At 37.0% G+C, this 19,358-nt stretch overlaps 2 protein-coding genes across 3 annotated transcripts in view; one reads left to right on the top strand and one right to left on the bottom strand.

Moving 5' to 3' along the window:
• Positions 1-19,358, bottom strand: part of LOC100922553 (cytochrome c oxidase assembly factor 4 homolog, mitochondrial) — a 44,606-nt gene that overhangs the window by 3,644 nt on the left and 21,604 nt on the right. Inside the window, exon 1 of one of the 2 annotated variants that reach the window (XR_002769818.2) lies at positions 10,125-10,202. The exons of the other annotated variant lie outside the window; for it this stretch is intronic. The gene's annotated coding sequence lies outside the window, so the exon portion shown is untranslated. Of the gene's footprint in view, positions 1-10,124; positions 10,203-19,358 lie in introns of those variants that run through there. 2 annotated transcript variants of the gene reach the window in all.
• The window catches only part of MRPL48 (mitochondrial ribosomal protein L48), a 60,105-nt gene that overhangs the window by 35,691 nt on the left and 5,056 nt on the right, over positions 1-19,358 (top strand). The window contains exons 5-7 of the mRNA XM_031961438.1: positions 12,889-13,058; positions 14,808-14,910; positions 17,471-17,560. Coding sequence (XP_031817298.1) covers positions 12,889-13,058; positions 14,808-14,910; positions 17,471-17,560 — 363 coding nt within the window. The remainder of the gene's footprint in view (positions 1-12,888; positions 13,059-14,807; positions 14,911-17,470; positions 17,561-19,358) is intronic.

Genomic DNA, 19,358 nt, shown 5'->3' with positions numbered 1-19,358 from the left:
TACTGACCTTTTTCCATCCCCTTGGCTTTTCTAGTAATATATAAGCAATAGTAATACCATTATTTGGACTTTTGGGACTCTGCTAAAGATAGATCCTTTGAAACCTGTACCATGTACTTCTGCAGATTATCATTTCTTTCCTGAGATTGTGTTCTCTGTAGACATGTGAATTGGGCACAGCTACTTTTTGGCTCAAGACAGAAGGTTAAGTAAAAGACTTTTTCTTTGTATTTGGGGCCCTAAGGTTTCTACCTCTGATGAGAACTCTAGACCAGCTTGTGGGCTGGATCAGTTTATTCTTAGGAATTGCTAAAATGCTCATCCTGGAAACTTAGTTATTCCCAGACTGTCCTCTTTGTATGGAATAATGAGAAATCAAAATTTAAATCAGCCTTTCTTGCCTTGATAACTGAAACTTTCTTTCTTAATCAGTCCATTTCAGGTTTTCCTTTGTCTAGAACTGCAACTTCTGAGACTTTCTAGTTTGTATCTTTAAAAACCTTTGATACAAACTTGATGGGAACCAGATTTTCCCAAACTATCTTTAAGCTCCATACTCCTCCTTGTCACTCTACAATACCACTTTTATCTCCCCCTTATCTCTCTCTCTGAGCTATAAAAGTTCCCCCTTTCCAGAAGTATGTTGCAAAATCATCTTTGAATTTTGTCTGTGACCTTTTCTGTTGTACCTTTTGGCAAAAAGAACACCATTGTTTCATCATATGTACTTTGTACCTTGTTCCTCACCTTTAGAACTATATAAATTGCTCCCCAGAACTATGAATTACTCTCCTGAAACTCATCACCAACATCTTCTATTAGATAAGTGGGACTTTGGAATTACAGGCTTATTCTTGAATTTGCTCATAATAGCCTAAAGCCTGTTTTTGGCAGCACCTAATAATGGTGAACAGCCTGTAGGGACACAGGAAAGCATTCTCTAGATTTAGATTGTCCAATTTTATCTACCAGTTATGTGCTTTGAATATAAAGACACATGTACTTTTAAGGAGACTTTACCCACATTTTCCCACCAAAGAGACTGAAAAAGGGGGATATATTTAATAAACTTCATTTTTCCTAGAAACTATTAATAGTAAGTCAAAACCCCAGGTCTGTTAAGGGTCAAGACTTTTTACCTCAATATCTTTTTTTTAGCAATGGCCAAGGGAGCATCTGATAGGCTAAATTCCACTAAATAAACATACAATGTTGTTTTGGAAATAGATACTTAATGGGGACTATTAAATATATATATATATATATAAACAAACATATATATATGAACACACATATATGTATATAAATGTGTGTGTGTGTGTGTGTGTAAGAATGAAGAGTCAAAGATACCTTTCAGTTGTGAGTCAGTTTTTAATAGCAGTTTACATTTTATCTAGCAGCAGAACCATACAAGAAAGAAAAGCAACTTTAGGGGAAATTTGGTGCATTTGGTGAATTTCCCTTTTAAGTGAAAGATAATTTGCTAAGAACTAGGAGAGTGTGATTTAAACTATTGAAATGGATAGAACATAGGAGACAGGAAGCTTAGGTCTTTGATGAACATCCAGAGAACACTAGGAGGTCAGAAGCAGTTGGAACTATTTGAAAATGCCAGCAGCAAGAATAATTGACTAAGAAGAAATTTTTGGCTACTAGTCCTTGATTAGCTGCAGGGAGAGTGCAGTTCCAGCTTATGCCCTTTTAAGACCTAGAATTTAAGGGAGGTGAAGCCTCAAAATTATAGGCTTCCTTTTTTTGTTCCCTCTGATTTGAGAGAAAAAAAGCAGAAACAGAAAAGATAAGTACTGTTGCTGCTTGCTGCTTTGGTTTAAAAAGAGCTGTCTAGGCTTGTTTGCTTTGCCCAGGAAGTCAACCTGAATTATTTTGTTTATATCTGATTGCACAGTGCAGCAAATGACAAATGAAGAGCTGATTGATCTGGTCTGTATAGCCTAATACTGGCCAAACTAATAAATTTTGCAGTTCAAAGGAAACTGCTATTCAGATTAACAAATAAGACTTTCTACATGCTCTTTAACGGTGATTTTAAGTTGAAAGAGTTTGTGTTTGAGGAAACAAGAGAAGACAACTTGTCTAGTTAGGTATTGCCGAGGATCAACAGACAGACAGTTAGCAAAGAAGCAGTTTAGTGCCGGGGTTTCTGAATAATATCAATGACATCAAAGTTCACAATCCAGAGTTTTGATTTCCTCCAAGCATATGAGTTTTCCTCCCAGCATATGAGTTTTCCTCCCTTATGTGTTTCTCTGCCAGACTCCTATAAGTATGTTTCTACTTATCCCCATAGAGTGAGTTAGTAGAAGAAGATGACCTAAGTTTGTGTTGATGGTAATGTATTTTGCAATTTGGGGAATTGCTAAATCAATGGGGACATCATTTTCATTTTTCCTGCCTTTTTGCTAAGTAAATCTGAAAATGTCATTACCTTGAGTGTAAACTAAAATTCACCTTTGGAAATTCAAGAGCCAAAGTTTCAAATAGGGATAGTATATTTCCCCATGCCAGGTACTCTAGAACCCTGAGAATTTAGTAGTGCAATATAAAATCATGAGACAGTCGAATTGCCATTTTATTTTGTAAGAACCCATTGCAGTGGGTTATTTCTAAAAAGGACTCGACACTCAACAGTTGCTTTATTTCAAGACAAAGGCATGTACACTATTATCTCTATTGTAGTACTGACACCTATTTGTACTTCCCTCAATCTGGCTCCAACACACCTTTTTTCAGTCTTTTCTTATACTAACCTTCCAACCTATTATCCAGCAGCCAAAGAAGCCTCTTCATTGTTTTCTAAGCACTCTTTTTCTTGACAAAAGTAGTTCAGTGGAGTGGAAAGAACTCTGTATTTAATGTCAGAACACTTAGGTATGACTACCTGTCCTTCAGATTATCTTATGTCACTACTTTGAGATAAGGTTCAGTTTCCTCTTGAGTGAAACATGGAAAAGAACTTGCAGTAATTAAGTCACTGGGTCTCTCAAGTATTATATAAATAGGAACTATTATTGTTACTATTGTTAGCTAGCTTTTCAAGACCCAGCTTAAATTCCTGCTTTTTCCTACTAGTAATTTTTCAGGCAAAGCCAGGATAACCATATGCCAAATTTTTAGAACAGGAAATTTTCGTTTTTCTGTGAATTTGACCAGTTGGTTTCTGAGGTTCTACAAATCTACATTGTTAGGAACCTCTCAGTTCTGATCTGGCCTCAGGTGTTCACAAGCTGTAACTCTGGGCAAGTCACTTAACCTCTGCTCCAGTTTCCTCAAATGTAAAATGAAGGTTATAATAGTGCCGGCCTGCCTCCCAGGGTAAATGAGATAATCTTTGAAAAGCTTTTAACACAGTGCCTGTACATAGTAGATGCTATATAAATATTAGCTATTGTCATTGTTATTATTATCAGAGTCCCTTTAAGATTTAACATTAATATTCTATAGTTCTGTATTTTTCTTAATATGTGAATAATATTTTGGTCTTGTTCTGTTTCTCTAATAGATTGGAGAATGGATTTTGCTTAGATAAATCTTTTATATTCCCTAGTACTAGCATAATCTATGCATATACAATAGGCACCCAGATGTAATAATAAAGATGATGGTGATGATTTATATTTATGTAGCTTATGTAGTTTGCAAAGTAATATGCATAATTATCTCATTTAACGCACAGATATGAGGTAGGTATTATCATCTCCATTTTATAAATGAAAAAACAAAGATTCTAAGAGCTTGTTATTTGCATGTGGTCACATAGTGTCCACAAGTGTCAGAGGTAGAATCTGAATTTATGTCTTCCTGATTACAAGGCCAGAATTTAAGCTGTTGTAGAAGTGTGACTGCGGCTGCTGCTGATACAGATAAGTGCCAAGTGCATGTGGTGGAATAGAGCACAGGCCTTCTCAGTGCTTTGGGAGTTTTGGTCCGAAAACTCCTTATAAAATAAAAGATTTTTTGGCCCCTACTTGGACTATTGTAATAACTTCTCTAGGGATCTTTTGCTGCTACTCTCTCCCTCTTTGAATCCATCTTCCCTATCCTTGTCAGAAGAGTCTTTATCCATAGATCTAGTCGTGTGATTCCTTTGGTCAGAAACTTTTAAAACTTTCTTCTCACCTGCAAGTCATTTGTTCTCCTTTGCTTGGCATTCAAAGCCTTCCACAGTCTGGCTCCAATATACTTTTGGTCTTTTCTCATATTAGTTTCCTCTACCTAGTGTAGCTTTCAGTCCTCCTTTTCTGACTTAAAATACCCTTCTTGATGAATTTCTACCCATCATTTAAAGGTCAGACTCAAATGTCACCTGGTCTTTATAGCCATCCTCACTCCCAGTTTAATAGAGCATTTAGTTTGTACCTCTTTTTTATATAAACTTTGCAGTTTCCCAAGTGGATCCTTCTGAATATTGGTCCTCAATAAATTTGTTGGTTTAAAGAATGAATGAAATAATGTTTTTTGTTGTTGGGATCCTTAATTTCATTAGTATAGGGCAATGCTAATAAGGAAACTACTAATTTTCCTCATATTTTTTAAGGAAATCATAACCGTTTTGCAGTTCAGGACACAAAGGGAATTCTACAAGTCTGGTTATCCCTTATTTGCATCTCTACTCTGTACCTCCAGTTGTTCTGTAACGCCAGAGAAACTGAAGCAAAACAGAGATTGTTTTTCAGTATTTTAATTATGGAGAATTTAGACTAGCTAAAGCTAGCTTAATGCATGGGCCTCTTGTCTCAAAGCATTCAGCATCGAGCAATTAATTTGAGAGGCTTTTATAGCTTTCATATTAAAGTAGATGGTTTTTTTAAGTTCAACATTATACAAATCATTTTGCTTTGAAAATGCCCAATACTTAGAAAATTTCTAAATTGCATATTGTTCATAACAGAAACATGTTCAAAGGGACAAAGGTAAAAACCATTATTCTCAGAGTCCCTTTAAATAATAACTTTAGGATGACTCAATACAATCAATTAAAACTCATAGAATATCCTATTTTCATATAAAAGAATCTTATCAGAATTAACACTAATAACTTGTAAAAGTAGATTGTTCCTTTAAACAGTAAAATTCTCTCTGCAGCAGAGAGCCAGCTGAGTTTGTCTTCACTTCTTAAAAAGCAGCTATAATGGGGAAGGGAAGGGCGGGGAGAGAAAGAAGTTAAGTTAAATTTTCACCTTTGAAAACAAAAAATCCCTTCTCTTTTCTCCTTCTCCCATTCTCTTTAAAATTAACTTTTAGGGTGCCAAATTCTTCTCAGGATTTAGTCAGTCAGTGTGTTTTCTTTCTGCAAACAAATGGCAAGTTCCTTCCATTAAAAGACTTGCCTTTTTTTTTTTCCTCAACCTACTTCTCCCCGTTTCCAACATGCTTTTTCCCTCTCTCTCTCCTCAGTTACCAATACTATCCTTGTAACACATTCCATCTTTCTCTCTTCCCAATTCTAACATACTATCTTCCGTTCCAACAAATTCCAAATTCCATCTCTCTCTGTTCTCTCTGACTACAACATACTGTTTCCCTCTCTGTCCAACAACCTATTAAGTCAATAATCTTTGATTTTTTTTTTTTTTTAGATTTCAACACTACAATACCCCCTACTTAATTATCAATTTCACAATTTCCAGCAAATGATTGCCAAATAAACATAACATAACCTATCACAAAATGGATAGGAATCTCATATGATGTATAGTTGTTTCAAATTTTAACAAATACACCAACTAAAATTATTTAAACAAAATCAATACTTTGCCATGTAACTAGATATTTCATTCAAACTTTAAATTGTTTCTGCAAATCAACCTTCCTTGTCCCATATATGTAAAAATCACTTCTTTCCTCCTTTTCTTAGTTTTCTTTTTCCTCAAAACTTTTAAGATTCACAGTATAGTTAACAGCTAAATAACTCCATAAAGTTATATAACAGCTAAATAACTCCATAAAGCATGTCCAGCAGAGCTGACAAAATTTAAAAGTATAATTTATAATGTTTACAAATTACCCGATATATGTTTTAGAAGGTGACATACTTCATCTAATTAGGGGATATATGACCTCTTCAGCTAAGTTATCAGGATTTTGTTTTTAACAATCTATTGTCAAACTGAATCAAATCAAATACAGCTTTAAAAATATTTTGTCTTCAAGTAATAATGGTTCAATATTCAAACAAATTCTTAAGATCTTATACCCAAAATAAACAGAGTTAGCCTGCCCAAGGCAATAGTAATATATTCCACAATTTCAGAATCTCAATACCACTTTAAATAAAAGCCCCAAAAATTCAATAGATCAATAAGCCATATTCTTTTTTCCCACTTAAGTAAGTTTCCCTAAATCTTAATTAAATTTTCAAACAAACCATTTGGTTATAATTTTTTTTTTCTTAATACATACAAAACTGGCCCTTAAAAGTTTGACTAGATAAAGAGGTTATTTCTTTGCCAGAGTTTTTTTTTCTTTTCAAAGTAATTGGCATCAGCTTCTTTTGTTCTCTCTCTTACCTCCTTTACCTTACCTTACCTTACCAGGCAGAGCTGCAACCTGATTCAGATAAGGTGTTATTGCCCACTCCCCCTTTTTTTCTTCTAACAGTCTTCGAAAAGAGCTTTTCTACCAGATTTTAAAAGCAGCCAAACTTTCTCTGTTCGTTTTGGTTTTTTTTTTTCAAATTAGTGCAAACAGGTTACAATTAAGTCCAATAAAGAAGTTAATACTCACAAGCATTTTTTTTTATTTTGCAATACTGAAATGACCAATTGCCAAATTTCTTAATCATTGTTCTTAAAACTAAACAGAGCTCCTTAAATCAACACAACAGACAAACAAGTCACAAACACAGACTGCACAGATACAACATTTAACAAATACAAACTAAGGGCAAATTCCTGATATCTGAGGAGTTCTGTGAGGGGAGTTTTCAGGTCGACTGTCTCTCCCAGAAACCCAAAATGAGCCTTTTCAGAGATTAACTAGGCTTCCAAACTCTCCAATCTGGTACGTTCCCTGCCTTCACAGAGACTGCCCAGATGTGATTTTTTTTGTTTTTTTGCTTTTTACACACAAAGCTACCCAGAACCAAATTGGGCCTATGGTCCCCAGATTTGTGCCCAAAGGCACCCAGACCAGATAGTGCCATGTGGAGTCCCATTAGCACTTCCCAGAGCTATTTGGCTTGTCAGCCCAACTTTTTTCTGGGACCCAGATTTGCTAGCAATCAGATCAGACAGAAAACTTTTTGAGAACAGGGACAGTCTTTTGTCTCTTTTGGTATTCCTAGAGCTTAGCACAATGTCTTGCACATAGTAGGCACTTAATAAAATTTGACTGATTTAAGGACTTCCTGCTGTTGAAGAAGTGATATTTTTTTTAAAGATTCATTTATATTTGATAATAAACATAATTTAAACTGAGAGAACTGGAAAGGGTATCAGAGATAAAGTGACAATCATTTTGAATTAATCTTAGTCATAATTGGCATTCATAAATACTGAAAACATTTATATACTTACAGATTAGTTATGAGCAATAATATTTTTGAGGCATGATTTACATCTTTCTAAAATTTTAAGACTTACAGGGGTCTTTCAGTATCAACCATAAGGCAAATAGTGTAAATGTTATTATCCCTACTAGGAATTCATATTTTTTAAGGGGATAAATAAGTTACAGATGAATAGAGTATAATCTGAGGAGAGGAAGAATACTAACAATATGAGGCAACAGGAAAGGTTTTTTGTGGGAAGTAGCAGCACCTGGGCTATCAGGAAATGGGATTCTAAGAGGTGGAGATGAAAATAATTATATTCCAGGCATGTGGAACTAATGGTTATTAGGTACATAAAGGAGAGATGAAATGTCAGATTTGGGAGACAGAAATGGCTAGAACAGAGAGTACATGAAGGTGAGAAATGGGTATTAAATCTGGAAAGGTGGGTAGCATTGAGATCACAAAGAGCTTTAAGTGCCAGGTGAGGGATTTGTATTTTATATAAATGTATGGGCGCACACACACACACACACACACACACACACACACACAAGCTGCTAGATGGCATAATAGGTAGCAGGCCTAGAGTCAGGAAGACTCATTTTCCTGAGTTCAAACATGTCTTCAGATACTTACTAGCTGTGTGACTCTGAATAAGTCACTTAACCCTGTTTGTCTCAGTTTCCTTATCTATAAAATAAGCTGGAGAAGGAAATGGCAAATCATTCTAATATTTTTGCCAAGAAAATCTAAAATGGTGTCATGAAGAATCAGGCGTGACTGAAAAATGACTACAACAACCCAGAGACAGTAGGGAGTCACCAAATAGTTTTGATTGGGAAATGAAATGGTCATATTTATGTTTTACCAAGATTTCTTTGGTAATACTGTGGCGGGTACATTGAGGAAGGGAGAGATGGGAAGTAGGTAATCAATTAGCAGACTCTTACAGTAAGTTGGGTAGGGGCAGAGCCAAGATATCAGAGAGAAGCAGGAAGTCAGCTGAGCTCTTCCTGGTTTCTCCCAGAATTATCACTTAACAAGAGGTTTGGCAATTGTTAATGCTGTAAAGTTACCCATGCATATATCCTGTAAATAAAAGGCTATTAAAAAAAAAAAAAAAATGACCAGCAGGATGAATACAGAGAGGCTTGGAGAGACCTACATGAACTGATGCTAAGTGAAATGAGCAGAACCAGGAGATCATTATACATAGCAACAGGAAGAATATATGAGGATCAATTCTGATGGACATGGTTCTCTTCAACATTGAGATAAACCAAATCAGTTCCAATAGAGCGGCAATGAATTGAACCAGCCACACCCAACGAAAGAACTCTGGGAGATGACTAACAACCATTACATTGAATTCCCAATCCCTATATTTATGCCCACCTGCATTTTTTATTTCCTTCATAGGTTAATTGTACACTATTTCAAAATCCGATTCTTTTTGTACAGCAAAATAACTGCTAGGACATATATGCTTATATTGTATCTAATTTATACTTTAACATATTTAACATGTATTGGTCAACCTGCCATCTGCGGGAGAGGGGGTGGGGGGAAGGAAGGGAAAAATTGAAACAAAAGGTTTTGCAATTGTCAATGCTGAAAAATTACCCATGCATATATCTTGTAAATAAAAAGCTATTAAAAAAAAAAAAAAGAATTATCACTTAATTAAGTCTCTAAATAGATTCCACTACCTTTTTTTTTGGGGATGAAGCAGTTGGACTTAAGAGACTTGCCCAGGGTCACACAGCCAGGAAGTGTCCTCCTGACTTCAGGGCTGGTGCTCTATCCACTGTTCCATCTAGCTGCCTCTCTAAATGGATCCTGGAGTAACAAGCCCCCAAAAATTCATAGCAAAGCGATTTTCCAGCTTAAGATAACATAGGAGGATTTCAAAAAAGGACTGTCTCACTTGGGTAGAGGGGGAGCACGCCCAATGCAGTATGATATGGGGAATCTAGTGGGAGGCTCTTAGCCAGATAAGTTTAAAAAGCCCTGAACATAGAAAGCTATTCTGGTGACAAGGAAGATTCAGAACACAAACTAGAAAAGAGCAGCTATGGCAAAAATGCCTACATGTGAAGCCTTAAAGAGGAATATAAATTGATCTCAGGTTCAAAAGTTTGTCTTGGAAGTACTCAAAAAGGATTTTAAAGATCAACTAAGAAAGGGGAAAAAAAAGTATTTGAAGAAAATAATTCACTAAAAATTATAAATGGACAAGTGGAAGCTATTGATTTAATAAGCTATTAAGAATCAAACAAAATTTTTAAAAAATGAAAAAATAGGAGAAAATGTAAAATACCTCATTGGAAAACAACACTCCCCCCCCAAAAAAAAACAAACAAAAAAAAACCAGCTCTAAGGAATATTATAGCTAAATTCCAAAATTATCAGTTCACGAAGAAAATAATTAAAGCTCCCAGAAAGAAACAATTTAAACATCGAGGAGACACAATCAGGATTACCCCTTTTAGGAGTCTTTAGAGAAGGGAGGACAGGAGGGGAGGCACTTATATATAAACATAGAGAGAGAGAGAGTACAAACAGAGAGGCAGGCAATGACAAATACCTTTTTATAAACAATGGTAAGTACCTTTTTTCATCAAAGTGCAGGAAAAATAGACATCTCTTTTTTCAACAGAGGATTTATTAAGCACCTGATGTGTGCAGAGCTTTCACTAGGTATTTTGGAGTTGGAGAAGTTAGGTAAGTGTGTAGCCTTGTGTCCTAGAGCAATAGTGTGTTCTAGGTGCCTACCCCTAAGGACTTTGGCCAGACCGTCACCATCCAAGCTGAGGTTGAATGTCCCAGCCAACGCTGCAGTCTGTTTTTCTGGCTTTGTTCTCTGATGATGGGAGCATTTCCAAAAACCAATGGAGTTCTGCTGGCCCTGCCCGTGGAACTTGTGCTCATCTCTGCTGGAAAATCTCAGCCATGACCCTCTCCCAAGGCTGGGGGATGTTAGCATTCCTCACAGCTCCAACTGCAGCCCTCCCAGCCTGGTGCAGTCTGTTTGTTGATTCAGCCAAGGTAGAAGTTGCCGACTCGGGCAGTGCCTGTGCTTTTTGGAGAGGTGACATGGTGGACAGAATGAGAAGCCCAGGCTCCAGAACTGGCTTTGTTGCTTAATGATTTTGTAATCTTGCAGAAGTCACTTCTTATCCTGAGCTTCAGCTTCCTCAGATATTAAAAAAGAGAGTCTTACTTACATAACCTCTCTCCTTGTGAGGATCAGATGGGAATGGACACAAATGACAGTTTTAGATAAAGATGAACCATGGTTTGTTAAGTGTGATTTCCAAACATTTCCTTCTGTCCTACACACTGATTGTTAGCAAAATAGCTATAAGCCCCATTCATTTCTCAAGGCAGATCCTCTTGTCTCAGTTTGTGGCAATGGAGCAAGAAGAGGATGGGATTCAGCCACTGGACCACTGGACCCTTTGGTTCTGCCAGCAGCCTTTGTTGTATGATTTGAGGGAAATCATCTTAACTTCTCAGAAGCTCATATTCTTCCTCCATAAAATGATGGGGTTAAACATAATGACCTTTAATGTCCCTTAAAGTTTTGGATGTTTTGTGTTGTATATTCTTCATTCTGTTCTAACTTTTATGTCCTGTATTTCATGTTTTAAATTCTCTTCTCAGGTCTGACTTTCTAATCCTATTCCTGTCTGTTCTAAAGTTCCTTTCTGAGAGATAGGTTATAACTTTATAAAGAGTGAGTTGTTAATATACGTGTGTGTTGTATGTGTTATCATTTTTCTTCTATATCAATTTTCATTGGTTTTATTTTTATTTAAGTTTTATTTAAAATTAAACTTATAAGTCATTTGAAAGATACAATAGGTAGGTTGTAGAATTATAGAACTGGAGGGAACACTGGATTCAGTCCCTCCATCAGCAGAGACTATAGCCTATCTTTGGAGCCTTATTCTGGAAAGGTAATCAGAGATTAAATCAGCAAAGCCTGTGGACCCTTCTCAAAGCAATGTTTTAAAATTAATTTTACATTTATATAGAAATAATCTTATCAGAATTTTTATTTTAAAGTTCATGGACCCCAGATTAAGACTCGGATTTAGTCTGTTTCCTCAAATTTTACAGGTAATGGAACTTTTAACACCTTGAGAGGTGGACTGACTTGCTTGGGGTGACACAGAGACTTAATGTTGGAATCGGGAATGGGACTGAGCTGTCTTGCTTCATCAGCCAGTACTTTTTCCACTACAGCAGCCCTCTCATACTCCTCCAGAGCCGTGGTGACCATTCCCTGTTGGACAGCCTCTGGCAATTGTTGAGTTTCTCTGAGCCTAACTGGGGTGATCCTTGAACAACTAACTGGACGGAAACCTTTCTATCCTGGTCTTTCCATCCAGCTGCCTGTTGGACATTTCAAATTAGATCTTAAATCATCCTGCTCAGAATTAAACCTACTTCCCCCTAAACTCTCTACATACTTCCTTATCATGGGTCATCACCTTCCTAGCCTCCTGACCTTCCAGGTCACACTCTAGCTCCTCCCCTCTTCTCCCCTCCCGCCCCCCCCACATTCAGTTACTTGCTCCTGTCATTCCTACCTGGTAACTTTCTTCCTCCCACCCCTGCCACCACCTTCTCCCAGGCTTGTGTCACCGCAGGCCCGGACTGCTTGGTAGTCATTGGCCACCCTACTGTCCTGCACCCAGCTGCCATACTGATGCCATACTGATTCACCTCCCACACTGTTTCTTCCCCCCTTCCCCAACTCCCTATCGCCAGTTCCGTTCTCTGGCCTCCAGGATTAATTCAGGCTAGCCCAGCAAACATTTGTCACCCTTGCCAAGAGTCAGATGGTATGCTTCTCCACCAGTCATCCAAAGTCATGAATTAAATTTCTTTCTTTTTTTTTAACTATTGATTTTTTTGTTGCTTTTTTTATTTTTAATAATAACTTTTAATTTTCAGAATATATGCAAAGATAGTTTTCTATATTCACCCTTGAAAACCCTGTGTTCTTTTTCTCCCTCCCTTTCTCCCACTCCCCTCCTTTAACTAGCAAGTAATCCAATATATGTTAAGCATGTACAAGTCTTCTATACATATTTCCACAATTATCATGCTGCACAAGAAAAATTAGATCAAAAAGGAAAAAAAAATGAAAAAGAAAGAAAAAAAAGCAAACAAAGACAACAACAAAAAGTGAAAATACTATATTGTGATCCACAGTCAGTCTCCATAGTCCTCTCTCTCTGGATGCAAATGACTCTCTCTTCACAAGTCCATTGAAATTGTTCTGAATCACCTCATTGTTGAAAAGAGCCAAGTTTTTTGTCTGATGTCAAGGTAATTTTTTTTTCACTTTTTATTTCCTTAAGTCCAAGAAGAAAATAGGGAAGACTGAGATGAAACCAATTTCCCAGGGGACAGATCACAGTTATGGAGTGTTAAATGTTCACCTGATAGCTTATGACATGACCCTGGTGGAGAACTACGCCAAGTATGTTCACAAGCTTTGCAACGACTACTCCATTAAAGTGGAGGAGAGGTAGGTGCTGTGTGGGTGCTCTGTGCCAGGAAAGCCCTCCCTTTGCCCTGAACTTGCTAGATGCACAGATGTTAACGTTGTATTTCATTTTGATTAGATCAGATGATACTCATTTGGTTTAATTTCACCTCATCTCATATCCAAGACCTTTCCTAGCTTTAATCCTTCAAATAAACAGTTTTCCTTCAACCCTGTGATGGTGATGATGTTAATGAGAACTGGGTTTGTTTTTGTTTTGCATTTTATGGCTTGCAAAGTGGTTTTTACATAAATTATTGCATTTGATACTTCTCTGTGTGGTTGAGAGCATAAATATTATCTTCATATCATCCATAAGGAAATGAGGTTTGAGAGGTTATCAGCTACCTTGACTACATTAGCAAGAAGCAGAGTTACGATTCAAAGTCAGGTTTTCTGACACAAGGCCAGTGTTCTTTCTATTACCTTATTCACTTGGGTCAAATATGAAAAGCAAGAACCCAAACTATTAAGAAATGTTTCTTCTTTTTTAAGTTATTTTAACCCATTAAGTTTTAAGTTAATGAACTTGAAGAACAGGTGACCTAGAGGACTGCTCTAGTGTTGTAATTGATAATAAGGTGGGCTCTTGAGCAGATTGACTTCATCCCTGGAAAAGCTTGGCTTCTCTGGGAGATTCTGTGCCCCAAAGTTATTCATCTGAGCAGATGTAGTGTTTATCCAAACTCACTGAAATCATGGTCCCTTTAGGACTGGGAGATTTTGGTATGAGGCGGTGCTCTCTTATCTTTCTGGGCCTCAGTTTTCTCATATGTAGAACAGCAAGGGAAAAATAACTAGATTAACATCAGATTGTGCTTTGAATGACTCCAAAATCCTCCCTGAAACAAAGGCCCATTTTCTGAACATCACTATGCTTTTAGTGGTACTCTACAGTGATGAATCATTGAACAGCACCTTCATCAAAGAATGAAGATTGCAGATCCTTTTATTGTCAGCAATGAGAAAAGCTCATGGTGGGCGTGAGGGGGCTGCAGCATATTAGCAGAGAGGGGATGTGCAGAAGCAGTATCATGAAGAATGGCATCTAATATAACGTAGGTGTTTTGAGAGCAGGACCATTTTGTTCTTCCCTCTGTGTCCCCAGTACTCTACTCAGTAACTGCCTCCTGAGTTGAATTAGTGATAAATGATCCAAAGAGAGGTAGACTAATAATACATCAAGAGTAAAGGACAAGGTAATCAGTGGATACCCACACATTCACTGGTATGATGTCAGGAGATCTAGAGAAAGACCCCCAAAATTTTGGGAATATGAATTTTTGTTGAAACAACAGTTGGATTAGGTGAATTCTGAAGTCCCTTTCAACTCTTAACATTCTATGAACCTCTCATTTTTTTCCTCTTGTAAAATGAGAACCATAATATTTTCACTACCTGCCTCACCAGATATTGTTAGGAAAGATCTTTAAAAACTATTTAAAGGAGCAAGCTAGATGGAGATACCAACCCTGGAGTCAGAATCTGAGTTCAAATCTGGCCTCAAACACTTAACACTTACTAGCTGTGTAACATTGAGCAAGTGACTTAACCCCGATTGCTTTGTACAAAAAACAAAACTAACCCTCAGAACTATAATGTGCCATGGGATTAGGAGTTACTAGTATTATCATTATATTATTTCATTGAGTGAAACAGGTTGATTAAAGAAATATTTGCAATTACTAAGTAACTACATAAATCTCTTGATGCCTGAAACTGTTTCTGCAGTTATGCTCTGCCCACCAAGACCATGGAAGTATTGCAGATGCAGGAGCAAAGCAACAAGATGTTATTGGATTCAGTCCTTACTACCCATGAACGAGTGGTCCAGGTAAGCTGTGGGCATTGATGCCATTTCTGGGATTCTATCCAGACCAGATGCTTAGAGTAGACAGAAGCCAAAGGTCTGGTTCTTTTAAGGATTTTAATTCCAGTCTTCTATTATGAGCCATTGCAGATGCTTCTAGCTCACCCATTCTATCCCACCTTCCTTTCTTTAAAAAAAATTTTAAAGAGGAAGAAGAAGAAAAAATCGAGTAAAACTGATCAAAATGTTGAAAACATATGATAGGCAGTGCTTATACTCAAGACTTACCCTCCCACACACATACCTCTATAAAGATTATCAGCTACCTTGACTATACTAGCAAGAAGCAGAGATACGATTCAAAGTCAGGTTTTCTGACACAAGGCCAGTGTTCTTTCTATTACCTTACTCACTTGGGTCAGGTGACCCTTTCTATAGAGGGTATAGATACTCTATAGAGTATCAGGGAAAGGGATCTTCTTAAAGCTTTTCTTTGCAGTTAAACTTTATCCTTTATTATTTCTGAATATCTAGTTTCTTTTTTTGGTGTGTGGTTGTTTTCCTGTCATTGTTATAACTACTACATACATATGTGTGTGTATATGTATGTTTATATAAAATTTCATTGGTTCTGCTTATTTCACTTTGCATCAGTACATGCAAAATTATATGTGCTTTTCTCAGTCATCTTGTCAATTGTATTTTATAACAATAATATCCCAGTACATTACATGTATACATTACATGTATCAGTTTATTTACTCTTTTGCAATCAATCAATATCCAATTTTTTCCCCAGTTCTTTTCCACCAAAAAGGTGCTGCTATCAGTATTTTGTTGTGTATGGAGCCTTTCATTTTGGTGGTACACTTCTTGGTATTTGCCAAGGAATTGCTAAGTCAAATAAGATAGACATTTTAGGCACTTCATTTGCATAATTCCACATTACTTTCCAGAATGGTTGTACCAATTCACAGCTCCACCAGCAATGCATTAGTAAGTGTCTTTGACTTCCCACAACCCCTGAAATATTAGCTTTACCCATTTTTTGGCACACATAAAAAATACAAGTTCCTCACCATGAAATTTGATATCATCTACAATCTGAGTCTAAATTACCTTTCTGGACTCACATTTCAATCAAACTAGACTTCTGCTGTTTCCTGATACCTAAACATGACTGTCCTCCAAGGCTCTGTCCTGGCCCTCTTCTCTTCCCCCTCTATACTATTTCTCTTATTGAACTCATCAGTTCTCATTCATGATTCGCAAGTCTTTTTATTGAGCCATATCCTCTCTGCTGGCCCCTCCTCTGTCCTCCAGTCAGTCTTATGTTTCTAACTGCCTCTTAGGCATCTCAAACTGTGTCCTACAAACATCTTGAATTTTTCAACACGTCTGAAAAACTGAGCTCATTATCTTCTTCCCAAAACCATTCGGTCTTTCAACTTTCCTATTTCTGTTGGGTACTACCCTCTTCCCAATCACCTAGCTTCACACCTAGGTATTGTCCTTGATTCCTAACTCAGTGACAAAGTTCTCTCATTTCAGCCTTCACAACTCCTTTTGTGTATGTCCCTCCCTCCTGGGAATGACCATTGCCCTTTTGTGATACTACCTGATGCAGACCCTCATCATCTCTTGCATTAGTTATTGTGTGTCTGACTGCCTGGCCCCCTTGTTCCAAGTCTCTTCCCTAGCCCGGCCTATCTTCCAGTCAGCTGTCAAAGTGATCTTCCTAAATAGCAGGTCTGACCAGGACATCCCTGCCTCTCCACCTCCCCACTGGTCAGCTTCCCCCTATGATATCCAGGATCATATATGAAATATTTGGCTTTTAAAATTCTTTCCACCCTGTCCCTTCCTGCCTTTTCTGTCTTTACACTTTACTTTTTTCCTTGTATTCTATAACCCATTGTCCTTAACTTCTGTGCAGCTTCTCACACAAGAAACTATCTCTAGATTCTGTTCACTTTCACTGGCTAATACTGACACTTGGAATGGTTTCCCTTTGTCTCAGCCTCCTGGTTTCCCTGGCTTCATTTAAATCTCAGCTCCATTTTCACCTCTTGAAAGAAGCTTTTCCCAGGTCCTCCTAAAGTCTGTACCTTCCTTCTCTGATCCTTTCCAACTGACCCTGCATGTATCTAATTTCTCAAAAGCTTTTCTCCACATTGACTGAGCTCTCTGAAGGCAGGAACTGTTTTTGCCTTTCTTGTATCCCTAGCATTTAACAGGATGCCTGACACACTTAATAAATGCTAGTTAACTTTTCTTGAAGTAGAAATGGTCAGCCAGGTCATATTTACAAAAAAAGATAAAATAAAAAAAGACACATTTGAGGAAAAATGGTTATTGGTGATATCTGAGTTTTAGTAACCTAGCTCAGAGACAGAGTCAAAATGACAAGACCAGAGGAAGGAAAAATTCTCAGGAACATTCCTAAAGGGGTAGAGGAAAAAAGGAAAGGATATAAGAATATAAAGAGGGAAGGAAGTACACTGTTAGCAGGCTGGAACCTAGTTTTCCTTCAGCACATTTGCTTTCTGGCTTTAAATCAACTGGCTTTTCATTCTGTTTGCAGATCAGCAATTTGAGTTCCACATTTGCAGCAATTTTCTTGGAAATTCTTCAAAGCAATCTGCCAGAAGGAGTCAATCTGTCAGTAAGGGAGGTATGTGTGGGTTTGTAGAGGGACTTGATGAAAATAGATTTGTGTAAACCAAGGCCCCCTGGTGGTCACCTGTGCTCCCAAAGTAGATGTCAAACTTGGGTCCTATTTTTGGTCTCTGGATGATGAGGTCCAAGATGATGTCACTGGAATTGTTGCTTGATCCAGTGATAAGAATAGAGAATGGTCTTTGAAAAAAAGAGTCCTTTGCATATGCAGGGCAACAATGTGAATATTAAACTTCCTCCCCATAACTTTCATGGGAAAGGATGGGGCTGAACCCTGTAAGAGCATCCCATAGTTAGAATAGTCTCCAAACACCCCAAACCTCCTTTAAAGTCATAGACTTCTAGATGAGGGACTTTGGAGCATGTCGCCTACCCACTCACCTGGCACAGAAATCCACTACCTTCCCAAACTAGTCTTGGTTTGACATTTCCATCCATTGGTAATTCCTTCCTTTATGAGTTCACTTTCTCCCTTGTGGAAGCATTAGAATATTCTTCCTCATATTGAGCTGAAATTTGCCTTCAGAGCCTTTCTTGTAACAATTAAATGTAGTTAGGCAAAATATCTCCATGGATCAACTGTCTGAAAAATATGTGTTTTATTCGGCACTAGTACTCCATCAGTTCTTTGTCAGGAGGTAAGAAATAGACTTCAGTTACTGTCTTCTAGAATTATTATTGCTCATTACAATTTTCATTGTTCTTAAGTCTTTCAAAATTGTTTTCCTTTACAGTGAATTGCAAGTATATAGAAATATTCTCCTGGTTCCATCTCTTCCTTCACTTTTTTTTTTTTTTTTTTTTTTTGGTGCAGTAATATTCCATTACATTCATATATCATAATTTGTTCAGCAATTCCCTAATTGATGAGTTCTCCCTTTCTTTACATTTCCTTGATATAACAAAAATCACAGCTACAATAATTTTTATACATATTGGTCCTCTCCCTCTTTCTTTGAACTTTTTGGAGTTATAAGCCTAGTAGTAATTGCTAGCTCAAAGAGTTTGTACAATTTCATGATTTTTGGTGGGAATCACTTCACAACTCCACCAACTGTACATTTCTCTGAATAAATGAACAAAAAATTTACTAAGCACTTTGCTACTTGCTTTCTTGGAATACAGTTAGAAAAGCAAGGTAGGCACTGCTCTAAAAGTGCTCATATTCTAATAGGGTAGGTTATATATAAAGAAGGTTTCAGTTTCAAGTCAGACTAAAAGGTCTTGTGATCTTTACTAGTAAAGGACATGGGATACCTCTTTAATGTCATTTCCACTGATAAAATTATAGCTATTTCTAATGTTTGACAGTGGCAAGAACTTTCTTGCTTTGTGTACTTGTTCTCCAGTAGCTTTTCCCAATAATCATCGTTTTCCAATTTTACCATCCATCTTTGCTAGCTTGATGATGAAATTTTAGAATTGTGTTTATTTATTATCAATAATTTAGAACATTTTTATATGGTTGTTCATGGCTCATTTTTCTTCTTTTGAGAACTATGTGTATACTTTGACCATCATATTTCATTTTTTAAAAGCTATTAGGAATTTTTTTCTTTTAGTCTCCACTTAAGTTTGAATTCTATTTTCAGATTTCCTTTACTATAGTTTTTATTGCATTTTGGTCTTTAAAGGGGATCTTTAGGATGTCTTGTTTGTTGCCTCTAATTCGTGACATTAGGGAGCTGAGGCTAGTAGATTCCTTGAGTTCAGAGTTGTTAGCTACAGTAGAGTGGATGCTGATTGGGTTATACACTAAGTCCAGTGTCAAATGTAATGAGACCCAAGCAGTG

The sequence above is a fragment of the Sarcophilus harrisii genome, chromosome 3, assembly GCF_902635505.1.
Source record: "Sarcophilus harrisii chromosome 3, mSarHar1.11, whole genome shotgun sequence".
NCBI classification, from domain to species: Eukaryota; Metazoa; Chordata; class Mammalia; order Dasyuromorphia; family Dasyuridae; genus Sarcophilus; species Sarcophilus harrisii.
The sequence above is the reverse complement of the archived record's forward strand: the minus strand, read 5'-3'. Positions and strand labels throughout refer to the sequence as shown.